This window comes from Xenopus laevis, chromosome 2L (assembly GCF_017654675.1).
Source record: "Xenopus laevis strain J_2021 chromosome 2L, Xenopus_laevis_v10.1, whole genome shotgun sequence".
NCBI classification, from domain to species: Eukaryota; Metazoa; Chordata; class Amphibia; order Anura; family Pipidae; genus Xenopus; species Xenopus laevis.
This window is the reverse complement of record NC_054373.1, coordinates 126,645,516-126,664,341: the sequence shown is the minus strand read 5'-3', so window position 1 is coordinate 126,664,341 and position 18,826 is coordinate 126,645,516. Positions and strand designations below refer to the sequence as shown.

General features: G+C 35.3%; 1 protein-coding gene across 15 annotated transcripts in view; it reads left to right on the top strand.

Annotated features, from left to right (window-relative positions):
* Window positions 1-18,826, top strand: part of LOC108708479 (muscleblind-like protein 2) — a 105,126-nt gene that overhangs the window by 61,267 nt on the left and 25,033 nt on the right. For all 15 annotated transcript variants that reach the window (XM_041582417.1, XM_041582413.1, XM_041582421.1 and 12 more), the window contains exon 3: window positions 17,424-17,588. In XM_041582417.1, coding sequence (XP_041438351.1) covers window positions 17,424-17,588 — 165 coding nt within the window. The remainder of the gene's footprint in view (window positions 1-17,423; window positions 17,589-18,826) is intronic.

The following is an 18,826-nucleotide window of genomic DNA, read 5'->3' as shown; positions in this document are numbered from 1 at the left end:
TTTGTAATAGAGGTTTTCGTGATTCAAACACTTAATCATTCTTGAATTTTTAGAGCTTTCTTAAAAATCACGATTTTTTAGAGATTGGTGGAACAAATGAAAAATGATTGTTAGTAAATGACCCCCTTATACTCACATGAGTAAAATTCAAATATTCTACTCTATTGTGCTTGCCAGAGTGTACGTCTGTCTACTGACGCCTGGGAAGGGTAAGTAAATGGAGGCATGGTGCTGATTAGGAATTAGAATCACTAAAGGGTGCCAATATGAATAGGACTTTCTTTGCCCTTTAAAACCAGTATGTGACTTGCTGTTTTTATTCTATGCCTTATTGGTTCTGACTCTTAAAACCGATAAAATGTACCCACACAATAAAATATAAGGATTGCCTACTACACCATTTCCAGTGTACACTAGTATGCCAATATTTTGGTGTCTAATGTATTTTAATCTGTCTGTATTTATCTATGAGCTGTGAAATGTATTTTTGCATGAATAGTTATGATAATTGCTTTTCATTAAAAGTTATTTGGAGCACAAAAATATCCACCTTTGTAGAATGGAAATATGTGTATTACAATTCTCGATAAGATATGACAATTAATTGGATGATACAAAGTAGCTGAGCTCGAGAATGCAGCAATGCGGTGTCCAATCTAGACAGTATTTGCTATTCTAGGCATCACGGACGGTAAATTCAACCGAATATAGGCATTTTTATCAGTTTCTGTTTACCTCCGAGATGAATTATACAAACAAATGTTTGTATTGATTATACAAACAAATGTTGAATATTCCAACAAAAGATTTTATCTGATGTCCCCCTGGAAATTTCAGAATAACTTTTTGTTTTAGTTCCTTTCATTGGGAGATCAAAATGGTTATATTCCTCTGATGATTTGGTTATGGTTGTACACAGAATCAATTTCCTTAGGAATAGTTCAGTGCTCTGAATGTTGTCTCGTTATCATATTTCAATTCCTGGGAGGGGGAACAGCTGTTTTAGATAGCTCAAGGCTAAGAGAATCACTGGAAACTCAAGTACGTGTCTACAGGGTTGTGTGTATCTAAACCGAGATTCTGCAGTGTGTGTTTTGGTTTAGACACATAAAGCAGTAGTGTTTAATGCAACATTAACTGGATCTCTTGGAAACAGAAAGCAGGATTATAGACCAATCATCACTTATATTGACAAACAATTATTGCTCAGTCTTTTTTAATTTTTTAATGTGTTTGCATTGTAGAATGGTGCAGACATTCTGATTGATTCACATTATGATGTGTGCTGAGCAGCTTATTATCCAAATTCTTATTGAATCACATCAAATAATCCCAATAAAAATACGAATACATTTACTATTTAGATGAACCCTGGTTATAAAAAAGTTCCAGGCGTGAAAAACATCATACCCCAGCTTTGCAGAGGTTTGTTTTTAAAGGAGTTGTTCACTTTCCAAACACTTTTTTTTATTGTTTTTCATATTGTTCAACAGAAATAGAGTTTTATCAATTACTTTACATTTTTTATTTTTTGCCTTTTTTCCAAAATCTAAGTTTAGGGGCTGATTCACTAAGGGTCGAATATCGAGGGTTAATTAACCCTCGATATTCGACTGGGAATTGAAATCCTTCGACTTCGAATATCGAAGTTGAAGGATTTAGCGCAGATAGTACGATCGAACGATCGAAGGATTATTCCTTCGATCGAACGATTACATCCTTCGAATCGAACGATTCGAAGGATTTAAATCCAACGATCGAAGGAATATCCTTCGATCAAAAAAAGTTAGCCAAGCCTATAGGCTAACATTGACTTCGGTAGCTTTTAGATGGCGAACTAGGGGGTCGAAGTTTTTTTTAAAGAGACAGTACTTCGACTATCGAATGGTCGAATAGTCGAACGATTTTTAGTTCGAATCCTTTGATTCGAAGTCGTAGTCGTAGTTGAAGGTCGAAGTAGCCCAAAAAAAACTTCGAAATTCAAAGTTTTTTTACTTCGAATCCTTCACTCGAAGTTAGTGAATCGGCCCCTTAAAGTTTAAAGGGGAGGTTTACCTTTAAGGTAACTTTTATTATGTTGTGAACGGCCAATTCTAAGCAACTTTTAAATTGGTTTTCATTATATATTTTTTATAGTTATTTGCCTTATTCATTTAACTCTTTGCAGCTTTCAAATGGGCGTCACTGACTCCCTTCTAAAAAACAAATGCTCTGTAAGGCTACAAATGTATTGTTATTGTTACTTTTTATTACGGATCCTTCTATTCAGGCCTCTCCTATTCATATTCCAGTCTCTTATTCAGATCAATGCATGCTTGCTAAGTTAATTAGGACCCTATGTACCAGATTGCTTAAGATGCGAATGGAAGAGCTGCTGAATAAAAAACTAAATAACTCAAAAACCCCAAATAATAAAAAGTGAAAACAAATTGCAAATAGTCTCAGAATATCACTCTCTACATCATACTAACATTTATCTCAAAGGTGAACAACCCCTTTAATGTTCCTGGCTCTTGTGTTATAGTCTGGCAGTTCAGTAATTCAGGTGCAGACACTAAACTGCTACAATATTTAGTTGATACATTTCTCAGTCACATCTCTGGAGTATTAGCAACTATTGTATCAATTATGACAGCTGCCTTTAATGAAACCCAGGGATTCTGCTCAGCAGGGACAAAGATAAGAAATGTATCAACTAAATGTATCAATTTAGAACAGTTTACAGGGTCTGCGACTCCCTTCCCACAGCTGCTTTAGAAGGTGAAAATGATGCTTTATACTTCAATATTAGAAAAATGATCACACATAAAAAATGTAATGTATTTAAAAAAAAGTCTTTATTTCTGGGGAACTATCTGAAAACAACTGAACTGAAAAAAGTGTTGGAAGGGAGTGCATCTTAAACCCCTTTAAGATGCACACAACATTTTCCATACATTGTGTCCATTATATGGTTGTTACAGTTGTTGTTACAATGGTGTTGCTTATGTCCTACCAGTTTTTCTTGATAGTCGAGCTGAAATGCTGAGCTTGGCAGTGCTGTTTTTGGAAGCACAGTACGGTTTTTCTTGGGTTATATAGTTGAAGCTCTTCATCAACAACATATTCCATAGTTGCTCAGGTAGCCAGGCCTGGATTCAGTCTAGGTTGTCCCTAGAAAACAAATCAGGAATAATCCTCTATGAAGATTAATCACTGGCCCTTGATTCTATCCAGAAAGTATAAGAAGTAGTACAACTAAATTCACATTGAACTGCACACATTAGTCTCTGTGGGCGATATCGGGCTGATCCGATTGTGGGCCCTATGGCCCAATGATTGGATCAGAATGGAGGCCAAACGGGCGGTCGGATATCGGGACCGCATCAACTAAAAGATGCAGCCGCGATACGACGGGATATTATCATCTGGCCGATCGGCATCTGACCGACTTTCGGACAGAAATTGATCAGGAAAGCTCGTCAGGGGGTCTACACACGGGCCGATAAGTTGCCGACTTGGTCTGTGTATGGGGGCCGTTAGGGTGGTGACACACGCTAAGATTTGTGGAGATTAGTCGCCCAACGATAAATCGCCCCTTCTTCGGGGCTACGAATCTCCCCTAAATGCCTTCCCGGCAGGATGCATTGGAGTGTCTGTCGGTGATTTACATTCTAGCCGGCAGGAGGACATTTAGGGGAGATTAGTCACTTGAAGCAGCAGAGTGTGCCACTGCCCTTAAAGTATCAAATTCTTTATTCTTATGGTCTTTAGTTTTATTGGAGGTATCAAATATTAGACAACTAATAGACAAAGGGGCAAATTCAGTTCAGTGAAAAAAAACATTATTGTTTGTCACATAAAAACTTCTTTGATATCTATGGGGAAGTTTGGAATTGAATTAGGAAATATGTTTTCTCAGGAAAATAGATCTGGCTCAAAGCCAGCATTCTTTTAACCCTTATCCAATTTAAAGTAAAATCTAATTACAATTTAAATCCCATATAATTTTCTTTAACATCCTTCTGATTAACTAGCAATATATTTACAGTATAGAGTTTAATACACAAAGGGATACATAAAATGATACAATTTATATCAATACCCAATTAATGCTCATATCAAAAAAATCCTCTTTTTGAGGTGTGGGACAACCGTTTTCCCCAGTACGATATTTGATAAATCTGCCATGCAATCTTAATATTTATACTCCAGACTCTAGCCTGTCATCACCCTCTGTTTCCTGGGGAAATATTTACTCACCACAAAACACCTGTTAAGGTCATCCTGGGTTTAGCATTTAACAGAAACCTGCCAATCAGCATAATATGATGTTGAAGCTGAACTGGTGATGGCCTGTTTCTATTAATGAACAGTTATATAAAAATTATACTTCAATGTAATACAGAGCATCATTTTAGTTTAGTTTTTAGTAGAAATTATAGCAACTGTTTTCTTATTTAAATATATTGTGATCTTTTTGTTATTTATGTATGTATATATACAGGTATAGGACCTGTTATCCAGAATTCTCTGGACCTGGGGTTTTCCAGATAAGGTGACTTTCTGTAATTTGGATCTCCATACCTTAATGGTGGAATGTAATATGTTTTGCTAGCGCAAAAATCCTGGGCAAAGAGGATTGCGAACATTAGCAACCATGTTTGCATCCTTTTTGACCGATTACAGACCTCATCAACAATCGCAAAGTTTTTGACCAAATGGCTTTTGCGAACGTTCAGTGTATGTAATAAAATTTCACAAACGCAAAGCGTTTTTTGGAATCCAGATAATGGATCCAATACGTGTATATATTTATATAGCACTACTTGTACATGCAACCCTGTTCAGCAGAACAATTTCCAAAAGCCTTCTCTGGAAAAGACAATGAAGTTGCTAAAATAATCTGGCCCAACACCCAGCGTGACTTTGGAAACTCACACAACATTTTAGTTGTGATACCTTTGGGCTCAAGCAATCATAAATAGGGCCCCTAGTGTTGTTCGTAATACATTTTAAAAGATTATATCTAAAGATTAAACCCGGGTGTATTTTTGTTATTCATCAAATGAGGAGCTTTGATCAACATGTTGTTCAGCCCTTGACATTTACTGAAAACAGGTGCTTGAAATGTGTATTTATGTTATGGTCCTTTTCTCCAGACACCAGGACAGAAAGCAGTTAAAAGCAGCAGAATAACATTCTGCAATACCATGCCTATGATGTCATTATGGTATGGCATTTTTTTTTTAAGATCACTATTTTTTCACAGCTGCAGCATTTTGAAAATACTAAGCTGATGTGCTGATGTGCTGATGTGCTGCTCCCATAGCAACAGCTGATGGTGTTCCATAGTATATGTGTCTGTGTAGATGTGTGTGTGTATATGTGTGTGTGTGTGTGTGTGTGTGTGTGTGCGTGTGTATATATATATATATATATATATATATATATATATATATATATATATTTATAAAATACAAATGTATTCCCTGATGAAAGTTCCAGCTAGGAACTGAAACGTTGGATTCTAATAAACCTGCTCTTTCTTCACCTTTGAACTTTGTTTAAAATCCTTGGAGTGCTGCCGTTTTTGCCTATATTTATATATATATATATATATATATATATATATATATATATATATATATATATATATATATATATATATATATATATATATATATATATATATATATATCCTGGGTGCACACTGCAGAAAAGTTATATAGAATATCATGTAAAGTAAGGCACTCACAGGTCTTAATAAAATATGGTGAAAAAGAGAGAGAGTTTATTTGTTATTCCAACATTTCGGTCTTCCTTGAGACCTTTGTCAAATATATATCTATCTATCTATCTATATATATATATAGATATATATATATATATATATATATAGATATATAGATATAGATATATATATATTATTAGTGGTATAAGATATTTTTGAAACCACAATTAAACGGTTTGTCTAATATCAAGAATGCCATGAAAGTCATTAAAAATGAATCTGAATCGAAAAAGTATTCTAAGATCTATAAAAATTGGATAATTACTACTGTAAAAAAATCCAAAAACATCTAAAAGGCTAATAAAAGGTCCAATAGGATCAGCACAGATTCCGTTGACTTCTATGGTACCTCGACTGCTTTTACGTGGAGACGTTTTGTAATTAGTGTTGTAGTGGTTTTTACACTTAAACCGTGAATTGTTCGAGTTGTAGAGAATTTTTTTATAAACTCGATTTTTTTTTTAGAGAAAAAAATACGATTCGTGAAAATAAAGGAATTCGGAATGTTGCTAAATAGGTCCTTAAGGTTTTTAAAGGCTTTTAGGTGCAGTGTTTTTCATGATGCAGTGATAAAAGTGAAAACATTTTATTGTCAACGTTTTAGTACCTTTCTCAAAATTTAGCATAGTCTTGAGAAAGGTAATAGGGACTGCATCATGTAATCCAGGAGTGCGTTAATTTCTACAAAACCTGTGTGTGTGTGTGTGTATATATATATATATATATATATATATATATATATATCCAGTATATAATATTTTTGGAATTACATAAGTATATGGACTATTTTATATCTAAAGTACTAGAGCCACATATAGACAACAGAAATAGGACTTGCCTCAATTAAACAGTCTTACATTAATAATGTATTTATAGCTCCTTGAATACGAGGAAACCTTTAGCATGTAAGTACGAACAACTCTGTCAATTTCTTTGCTTGTATTAGAATTGCAGTTTAAATAAAACTTTATCATTCATTTGTAACAGAAGAACATGAATTTTAGCCACGTTTTCCCAAAATATATACTTTTCCTTTAAAAATGGAGCTCTGCATTCTTATGTGTTAAACATTTGCTGTAAGATCTGCCATGATGCAATGGCAAAAGAACAAGTGAAAAGTAGCCACATATGCTCTTTACTTCCGATTTTCAGATTGTTTGGGCTGTCTGCACCTCATTCAATATCCATTCAACCCATAGGTTGAGTGATAAGATATGGTACTGGGTCATCCCATTTCCCTCCTGACCCTTATCATCAGTTAAAGACCGTGTTGCCTGTGTAACTATCAGGCAGTGTGAGTAGTCAGATCTGGTGTTGTGGAGATGTGCAAGGCCTGTCAAATAAATATACAGTGCCCACATCTATACACATCAATTGTGGCCCATTGGATTAGGGTGAATGCACACACAGTGCTGCCCTTTAATTGATTGGACAACTTGCAGCCAAATGAGCAATGCTTACTAGCAAATCAGCCACTAGAAAGTGGCTAAAAATATGAAGAAATAGTGTAAAATAAAAGTGCACTGTTGGGGAAAAACATGGCAATTTGCTCACTTTTTCTCTCTTAGTAAATGAGCTCTAGAATGCATTTATTAAGATGAGGGTTTATTAATAGGTTTTAAGATTGAGAGTATTCTTTCTAATTAGCTATTAACCTTTAAATCCGGAATACACCTGGGGACAGGATTCAATCCATATTAATTGAGCCATAGCGTGGTTTAGATTCCTTTAGTGCATATTTCTGTTTTTTTTGTCATTTAGTTGCTTTTATTAATTTACTTTTGATTTATTTTTTAAAGAGTTGCTGCATTACATAGCTTTATAAAATACTTTTTAGTGCAGATCTGTAAAAACGTTGACTTGAATACCAGAGATTTATGGATTTAGCTAGTCTTAAATATGACCTATAGAATATATAGGCTAATATGCTATTAGAGGGGCATTGCAGAAAATCATTAGCAAATGGTAGATCACCTCAAAGTGTCACATTCAACATGCCATCCTAATTAGGACACAGACTAACCATTGATTTACATTTAATAGAGTGTTTCTGATTTAGGACAAATGGGAAATTAACTAAATACCCACCTACATTATGTGGTGTTGTGAAAGGAAATATAGGACAGCACGTTTTTTTATATACTTCACAAATAATATCCCATAGCTCAAAATCCATAAAAATCCATTTTTATTCAATTCAAATAAAGAATTGTTTACATACTAATCCCTTGACAGTTGACCTAGGTCAAGGGGTCAGTATGTAAACAATTTTTTATTATGTGAATTGAATAAAATGGATTTTGAGCTACGGGATTTTTTTTTTTTGTTAAGTATATATAATTGGTGCCTTGGGGACTGGGGCAATATCCTGGAAGAGTATTGCCCAATATAGACTGGCAATTGTATTTTCTGAAGAATTTTTGAATATAGCACCATATTTTAACCCCCATTTCATATACAAAGGCAGATGCTACTTGTATCCTATTTTCTATTTGATGAACAAGATTATAATAGGCAACAACTTATTGAAAGAAAAAGTGAATTTTCAGCATTTTGGGGTAAAATCTTGTTTATCTTATGGTCCTTAAGTGTCCTATGACCATGACAATATAGCAAATACTTATTTTAACCCTTAACAGATAACACATTTTGCTAATTTCATTAGTCTTCTCCAAAATGTATTCCAATGATTTACTTGTGCCCCAATAAGGAATTCATTCATTAAGTAAATTTACCTTGCTTTGGGTGCATCCATCTTTCCTATAGTGATTGATCACAGCTCTGCACTGTTACTGACAGGCATTCTGGCTGACTCAATGGAACTTCCCAGCAAGCACAGCAATGACAGTGTGGAGCAATCCATCATTAAAGAAATTAAAGCTATATTTGCGAATAAAAAGTAATCCTAATCAACTAATGATGCATGGTTCACACATGAGGAAATTCAAAAGAGACTAGAACATGTTAAGATGGTATTCATCCCAGGGTACTTAGCGAGCTTACCTCTGTGATTGCCAAACCTCTTTACTTAATTTCTTCAGGATTCATTGAGGTCTGGCATCGTGCCGAGAGATTGGCACATTGCTAATGTGGTACCTCTATTCCCATTTTCAGCCTCAAAACTATAGGCCAGTTAGTCTGACGTCAGTGGTAGGAAAGCTTTTCGAAGGGTTAATTTAAAGGATAAGATACTGGACTTCATAGCAAATCACAATACTAAGAGTTTGTGCCAGCATGGTTTTATGCGTAATAGATCTTGCCAGACTAACTTAATTTCTTTTTATGAGAAGGTAGGGACCTCGATTCTGGGATGGCAGTGGATGTGACTTACTTAGACTTTGCTAAAGCATTTGATACAGTGCCACACAAAAGATTACTGGTTAAATTAAGGAATGTTGGCCTGGAACATAGTATTTGTACCTGGAGAGAGAACTGGCTAAAAGATAGACTACAAAGAGTGGTGGTAAATGGAACATTTTCTAATTGGACCAGTGTTGTTAGTGGAGTACCGCAGGGCTCTGTACTAGGTCCCTTGCTTTTCAACTTGTTTATTAATGACCTGGAGGTGGGCATTGAAAGTACTGTTTCTATTTTTGCAGATTATACTAAATTGTGCAGAACTATAGGTTCCATGCAGGATGCTGCCACTTTGCAGAGGGATCTGTCTAAGTTGGAAAACTGGAAAATGAGGTTCAATGTTGATAAATGCAAGATTATGCACTTTGGCAAAAATAATATAACTGCAAGTTATACACTAAATGGCAGTGTGTTGGGAGTTTCCTTAAATGAGAAGGATCTAGGGGTCTTTGTAGAAGTTGTCTAATTCTGGGGAGTGTCATTCTGTGGCTACTAAAACAAATAAAGTTCTGTCTTGCATAAAAAAGGCATTAACTCAAGGGATGAAAACATAATTATGCCTCTTTATAGGTCCCTGGTAAGGCCTTATCTGGAGTATGCAGGGCAGTTTTGGACTCCAGTCCTTAAGAGGGATATAAATGAGCTGGAGAGAGTGCAGAGACTTGCAACTAAACTGGTTAGAGGGATGGAAGACTTAAATTATGAGAGCGGACTGTCAAGGTTGGGGCTGTTTTCTCTGGAAAAAAGGCGCTTGCGAGGGGACATGATTACACTTTACAAGTACATTAGAGGACATTATAGACAAATAGCAGGGGACCTTTTTACCCATAAAGTGGATCACCGTACTAGAGGCCACCTCTTTAGACTAGAAGAAAAGAACTTTCATTTGAAGCAAGGTAGGGGGTTCTTCACAGTCAGGACAGTGAGGTTGTGGAATGCACTGCCGGGTGATGTTGTGATGGCTGATTCAGTTAATGCCTTTAAGAATGGCTTGGATGATTTTTTGGACAGACCTAATATCAAAGGCTATTGTGATACTAAGCTCTATAGTTATTATAGGTATGGGTGTATAGAATTTATGTGAAAGTAGGGAGGGGTGTGTGTATGGATGCTGGGTTTTCATTTGGAGGGGTTAAACTTGATGGACTTTGTCTTTTTTCAACCCAACTAGGCACTTATATGTGGTGAATTTTGGTTTTAGCAGTTAATTCCAGATACAATAGGGTGGTATTTGGTCTTTTCAGACATACTGCACCATATAGCTTATTTTTTGTGCTTTCTTATAGTTGTTATACAGGTATAGGATCCCTTATCCGGAAACCCGATATACAGAAAGCTCCGAATTACGTAATGGCTGTCTCCCATAGACTCCATTTTATCCAAATAATCCAAATTTTTAAAAATGATTTCCTGTTTCTGTGTAATAATAAAACAGTACCTTGTACTTGATCCAAACTAAGATATAATTAATCTTTATTGGAAGTAGAACCAGCCTATTGGGTTTATTTAATGTTTAAGTGAATATCTAGTAGACTTAAGGCATGAAGACCCAAATTACGGAAAGATCCATTATCCGGAAAACCCCAAGTCCCGATCATTCTGGATAACAGGTCCCATACCTGTATTGTGTATAATATGAAGATGATAAAAAGTCTTGCCCTGTGTATATAATAAATTAATAAGTTACAGAAACTATTTATAACCATTTATTTTTTATACATAAAGGGATACTTCCACATGGACACAGGCTTAGACATTTTGATTAATTTACCTATGCACTATTTATATATATATATATATATATATATATATATATATATATATATATATATATATATATATATATATATCCTTAGGGAGACTCCAGCTGTAGGGCTAAATTAGATTGTTAATAGAGTATCCTGGGCAGGAGTTCATACATCATAAGATGTATGTTTATACTTGTAATATCGTTTCTGATTTGGAAATTTGCTATTACTTAATGCGGGGGTTTACCATATTGGAGCCATGTCTTGTTTCTGTTCCAATAAAGGGGCAGTAATTACATAGATACACCTTAGTTCAACATCAGGTCAATAGGACTTGTGTTGAAAATATTTTTGCCCTACTACCATAACTATCCCTACTCCTTAAGTTCTTCTACTGTTTCTGTTGCTCTGAATAATAAGTACTTTCATTTTTACTGTTTGCGTGATGAACACAAGCACCGTTTCTATAACTCATGTTGAATTAAAGGGTGTACTATGTCTTTAACTGATTTTAAGGTGCACCAGAGCACCAAGGGGCTTCATAAAAGGACTTGTGGTGGGACAGTGTGTTACTTGATTGTTTAGATAGGATAGGGTTTCTACTCAACAGTGCCACCAATATTTAATAATGTAATGCATTAATAAATACAATGATGCCAATAAATTCTTTGTGACTGCAAATTTTTTACTTTTTGTTTATAGATACAGGTATATTGGTTTTCTGACAGTTTTAATACCTGGCATCTCTGCATGTGTGCTAAAATTGGTGGTATAATAACTAGTTAGTATAATATTCTGGCTATTCAAATTTAACAAAGAGATTATTTTCAAATTCCTAGCATTTTTCTGTCTTGTCACTACGAAACAGTGAGCAATGTTATTGGAAACACGGTTTTCCTTTCACATGAGCACACATTAGGAGAATGAACTGGCTGCATAAAAAGTTGTTGGTAATTTCTTAAATTAAATAAAATGTTGAAAAAGTTGCCAGTTTACAGAACCTGAAAGTGGTAGAAGAAGGGAAAAAAATCAGTGGGAAAAAAATGGTGTGTAAAAACAACAGAAAAAATATTGGCGCAAGAAAACTTGCAGTGGGAAAAAATGGTGTGTAAAAACAAAAAATGTGAAAAATATTTTCATAAATCGTTGCTTATAACAGTACTTTTATTTCAGAAATAGTTCTTAATAAATATTTGTTACAAGATCACTTGAAAAATCAGGGACGCTTCTAGAAAATCCAGCCAAAAGGGTTGCAATGCAATCCTTGAGGCCATTGCAATATCCATTTAGGTGTCCCTACAATATCAGAAAATAGGAAAAACAACCATTAATTATTGAATTAGTACTACATCTTTATTATTGAATTAATACTACATCTTTATTATGGCTAATGCTGTCAACACGACAACACAGAGGACAACACAGAATGAGGTGGTTGTCTTTTTCCACAGGAATCAACAATACCTTTGCAATTGCTACCCACTGGACCAGCCTGGCCTCACCTGCTAATTCACTGTTCTGTCCATACATGGATAAGGACAATTTGAACACCAACTGGATCTGTGTTTTTCTAAAACTAGAGAGCTTGTTCCAAGACTCTGCAGTGGTATAAATGAGCAAGTGTAGTACTTTAAGAGCGAATTTCCAGGGGAAGGGGGGCAGCAGCAACTGCTGCTCCCTCGGGTGGCAGAGGGGCCAGGATCACCCTGATAATATAGTGAATAAAGTACCCCCTTTTGTAAAATATAAGGATATTATAAGTTACCGAGGAGTTTCATGATCATATAAAAACACGAGGCCGAAGGCCGAGTGTTTTTATACAGGTCATGGAACTCCGAGGTAACTTCTAATATCCTCATATTTTACAACTGGGGGTACTTTATTTATTATAATACACAAGTTTCAGTGAGTCATGTGACAGAAATGACATCACTACTCACCGTTTATAACTGATGAAATCAGAACTCACCGTTTATAAGGATATCATTTACAGGATAATCATGGCTTTTGTGTATTATATCCTGTTACAAATGATTACGCACAGTGGCGTAACTAGAGTGCACCGGCTCCTCCTGCAAAAAAAATATTCAGAGGGACCCAGTGCACTCTGATCCCCATCCTCCCGCCCATTTCCTGGCACCGCCCACTCTGCCCATACCCCAGCCAGACTCCGCCCACTCTCTGCCCTGTTTCGTCACTCTCTGCTTCCCCACCCCAGGTAAGAGAGTAGCTGGGGGGGAGTTCTTGTTATCTATAGAAGAAGCAGTCTGGCCCCCCCCTTTTCCCCAGGCCCCCCCTACAACTGCGGGGTCTGCTACTTCTGTAGTTACGCCACTGATTACACAACAGACCAGTGGCCTGTAACCACAAATGTGCATCATTACTTGTATACACTGTTATGAGATCAAGGTTTACTTACGGTACTTTATTAAATTTGGAAATGTGACATGATGGTGCAAAGGTCAGAAATGTAAATGTTATCGGATATCTCTCACACAGTATATTTTACCTAGCGGTGGTCCCATTCCAAATCTCTGTATTCAAATACTCTGATTTGGACAGCCATTTTTTTGAACAGCATCGGCCATGGAGATTCTCCATCACCTCCAAAATCTTGGTTTTGGCTGCGTGTCCCATGCACTTTTTTAGGGCTGTGGAACTGTCTTCAACTTGTCATCAACTTTTACATGCCATGGTGATCTCAGTATTGTTGCCAATGTAAATTGGTTATTTTTACAATCTAGCAGTAAGCCATAATTAGAGGAAAAGGGCCCCTAAATGGTGTTCCTGTGTACATGAAGCATTTTAAATGTCATCTACCAGTAAGCTATAATTATAGAAAAAAGGCTACCTGAAACCTATTTAATAATCTTTTGGCATTTCTTGTATGGTAGGTTTCTCTTCTTTAGAGCAAATACTAAGCATCTTTCCAGCTCCATAGTGCCCCTGGAGATTATTTTCAAATGTTGACAAGTTGGCATGACAGGTTTTAACGTTTAACTCCTGAAAAATAATGGCTGTTAAATCAATGTTTCTGAATTGTGTCCTAGTCCTACCTCTCACTTTGAGTGCTAGGTCTACCAAAGACAGAAAGAAATAAAAGTTCTGTCAGAAAAAGGAGAAATATATACAGTGTACAATATAGTACAGGTATGGGACCTGTTATCCAGAGTGCTCGGGACCTGGGATTTTCCAGGAAACAGATCTTTCCGTAATTTGGATCTTCATACCTTAATATTAAAAAAAAAAAGAAATATTAAATAAACTCAATAGGCTGGTTTTGCTTCCAATAAGGATTAATTATATCTTAATTTGGATCAAGTACAAGGTACTGTTTTATTATTACAGAGAAAAAAATAAATATTTTTTCAACTTTTGAATTATTTGGGTAAAACGGGGTCTGTGGGAGACAGCCTTTCTGTAATTTGGAGCTTTCTGGATAACGGATTTCTGTATAATCTATCCTATACCGGTATATATAAATTATATTTCCATTAGATCATTTTATAATTTAGAGGTGACAGATAACAGTTTGGCTTCCACCCCCTGCCCCTTCTGGCCAGGACTTTATAAAAACATCCATGCTGCATTTGAAACCTCCTTTGTTTTAATCATTAGCAATTCCTTCTCTACACAGTAAAATCTCTACAAAATTGAATAGAATTAGTTTGTATGACCTGCTTGTTTATTTAGATCAAGTGCAAGTGTTACACCTAATTCAGGGTTAAGGGTTTTCTGCTTACTTGGAATATAGTTTGTTTATGTTTACTATAACTATTTTGTTTACATTCCCTCATTACAGTATTTAAGGTAGTTTCCTAACCAGTGGGGGAAAAAAACGTTCCCTAATTGGTTCTTTTAAAAGGCAACAGATATATCCCACCACTTAGGAATAATTGGCACTTATTTAGACACACATTTATAATGCCAAATCTACAGAGCTGGTTGTGAAGTACCTGACTTCCAGGCTCCATTGTTTCTCATTTTCTGGATTCTCCTTTGTTTAATGCTCATTCACATAGAGTCATACAGTTGGCAGCAACACAGTTAAAACAAATACTCTTGAGCACTAATATACCTATGGATTGGCACAGCTGTTGAAATTATTTTTTAAAAAGGTATGGCCTTACACTATTTCCTCATCAAGGGACATTTCTGTCACTTAGTAACCTTAGAACACTCTGTACTTCTTCATGCATGCTTCCTGCCTTAGCTCGGATTTGCTTTTAAAGTTCACAAAGAAACAACTGTGACAGTATAAATCCTAGAGAAATGGTTGCATGTAGAGTCAACTTGGCTGGACAAGGATCTAAGTGTGTTGTATATAGTGAATAAAGTACACCCTCTTGTAAAATATAAGGATATTATAAGTTACCGAGGTGTTCCAGGACGATATATAAAAGCATGAGGCCGAAGGCAGAGTGTTTTTATACAGGTCATGGAACTCTGAGGTGACTTCTAATATCCTCATATTTTGCAACAGGCGGTACTTTATTATAATAAACAAGTTTCAGTGAATCATGTGACAGAAATGACATCACTAAGCTCCGATTATAACCAATGACATCACTAAGCACTGTTTATAAGGATGTAATTTACATCACTAAGCACTGTTTATAAGGATGATATTTACTTATTCATTATATTTTGATATACTTTTGCAATATTTGAGCAAAATAATGAGCTTATTCAGGTAACAACTGTGTGGCCTTCTACAGGGAAATATATATATGGTATCACAATTCAGCAGGGCAAACCTGAGAAGGTGTGATTTTAATATTCCAAGGGAATATTATCACTGAATTTGCTACAAAAAACTAAGGGCAGGTGTAATGAAATTTATTGAAGGATTTGGAACGATCAACATTTACCGGAGTAGTGGCAAATGCTTTGAACACAAGTTTCGAGGAGGCTCAGTTCAGAGCGGACAAATGAACGACATGAGCATGCGGTGGCTGAGAGTGGGCAGATAAGATATTGTTTTACCATATTATTTTAGTAACGTATTGTTTTTTGTCAAGTAAGGTTATACAGTTGTTTATCTTGTCTTACAAATCATAGGTGACAGTGCCATTCTGTTTCAATGTAGTTGTTTCAGTTTATAGCATTATGTTTTACTGTATGTTTCAGTAAAGGGTCGTAATTTGGCTACACTGAAGTATGCCACTAAGAGATCTCATAGTAACTCAATCTGACAATGTTAATATTACACATATTCAACATTATACAATCATCCAATATGCGTTATACTATTTTTTATTTAAATATGACTTCATCCATTCTAAATATATACCATTAAACTTCCTCTTCTGTGCACGGCCAGAGCACATATAAAGCTGACTTAGAAGATATTTGTTTGGAAGGATAAAGTAGCCCAGACTGCCCATGAGCAGCTTAGCTATGTGATACTTGAAGATCTGTTAATATATGGAAATGAACATGAGGATTCCATCTGTCACTACGCTGTGCCATCCAGCACTTCATTTTGGCATTCAGACAGGGACTTTCGTTGTGTGAACTGGGGAATCATGATGTTTTGTAGGAAGAAAAACTGTCAACTAATATAAAAGGGACAATATTATGCTGACCAGTTGTCCAGAAAGCTCCAAATTATGGAAAGGCCCGCATAGACACTATTTTATCCAATTAATCCAAAGTATTTACTTTTTCTCTGTAAAAATAAAACAGCACCTTATACTTAATCCAAATACAGTTTAATGAATGCTTATTGGAAGCAAACCAGCCTATTGGGTTTATTTAATGTGTACATGATTTTCTAGTAGACTTAAGATATGATGAAACAAATTACGGAAAAATCCGTTATCCGAAAACCCAGGTCCCAAGCATTCTGATAACAGGTCCCATACTCTGGTTTGGTCAAATGATTACCGACGTTGATTGGATTAAGTACAAAGTACAGTTTTATTTTTACAGAGAAAAAATAAATAATTTTTGAACTTTTGACGGCCTTTCTGTAATTCAGAGCTTTCTGGATAATGGGTTTCTGGATAACAGATCCCAATCCAATCAAGGTACAGTAACCACTTCAAATATTGCTATGTTCATACCTCAATAGATCCTTCGGTTCATCCCTGAGTATTAATTTTTATGATTTAGAAAAATGCATGAATGCTGGTTATTAGGATCTTGTAAAATTACTTTAAACTCTTCAGTAATTGTATTTTTTTTTTTTTTTAATTTGTAAAAAAAAAATTATGCAAAATAAAAAATCATTTAATTTTTTGTAAAATATCTTTGATATTATGTTATCAGAGCCTCTAGAAATGCGGTGCATTATTTTAAGCCGCTATTTTATGAACTATGAATATCTTCATATTTGGAATTATATAAACCTAAACAAGTTGCTGAGAGGGGGCTAGTGAAAACTGATTGTTAACTACTGGCATATTATTTTTCTTGTCGTCTCATCTCTAATTAATTACCAACCAGCTCAAGTATAATACTGTACTCACTTTATGTTTTATTTCTGTAGCGCCAACACACTGGATAACCCTTTTCATTTCATATTTCCCTTATACTTGCAGGGCCGCTGTTCAAGGGAGAACTGCAAATACCTTCATCCACCAACACATCTAAAAACCCAGCTAGAAATTAATGGCAGAAACAATCTTATTCAGCAGAAAACCGCAGCAGCCATGCTAGCTCAGCAGATGCAATTTATGTTTCCAGGCACACAACTGCAGCCAATGGTAAGTCCTCTGACCAACCTGCCAATAAATATGCCTGCATGCACTTAATTTGTTTATTGATAGCAGCTGATAAGGCTTCAATAAAGGCTGTTAATAATTATTGCTAATTTAAGTCATTGAACAAGAAGAATGGTAATGACAGGACAGAATGACTTAATACGCCAAACATATATTTCCATAACCTCTACCAAAAAGAGGATGTACATTTTATAGTTTGCACAGGGCAGTATTAAAACGTCTTACTGAAAAAGTTGTTCTCATTTAGGAGAAAATATGAAACCAAGCAGGAATTTTAAAAATCCCTTGAAATCCTGACTAACATTTTTTCATTAAAAAAACACTCTTTTTTTTCTTATTTATGCATTTTTTTCCCTTTCAGCTTTTTTTCCCATTACACCAAATATCCGTATTTACCAGGCTTTAGATCAGAATCACTAAAGATCTATACTAAAATGCAGAATTTCATAATTTTCTGAAATGTAAAATGAAAGATACCTGAAATACAATTCAGCATGAGTACCAACATTTAAAACATATAAAACTGTTTTATTAAAATGAATGAATGTAATTTTAACAGTATAACATGATGTGTCAACTTTTGTGACAGTGACATTTTGTTAAATAGTTATACACACTAGCATTATTCTCTTGAGAATTGTGGACAACCTTATTAGCATTATTATAATAAAGCTACTCACAGCAGTATTTCTCTAATAAGTGAACTCCTTTGGAGACTTTTTGTATTAGCAGCTACTAGAGTCACTAGGGAAAATAGTTATATTTTTAGAAAAATAAATCATCAGATCTATTATAGGTTTTCTTCCATGGAAATGTGTACCTTGAGCTATATATTCCAGGCATGACAAAAATATAGAATAAGCGAGATATCCTTGTTGTGGCGTCCCAGTGTAGGGGGGTGGGAGAGGGATAGCACAGTAAATCAGAGTAGCAACCAGCAAGGAATAGATGTCCCAGTGCGGCAATCAATTATATGAGGATTTCAAGAGAAAGTGTCTTGATCTTACTGTATCTTTATTAGCTCAGGGTAAGGCTCTTGGCAAATCTGTCAGATATGAAGAAAACATTAGTATAGTAGTTGAGCAGGTATTGTTAGAACAGGATCCCTGATGGGGATAAGAGAAATTGCTAGGAGCATTATAATCCTACTGCTTTTTCAAATATGTACTTTTTCCCCACTGTATTGTTTCACTTTACATTACAAATGAAAATTACTTGTG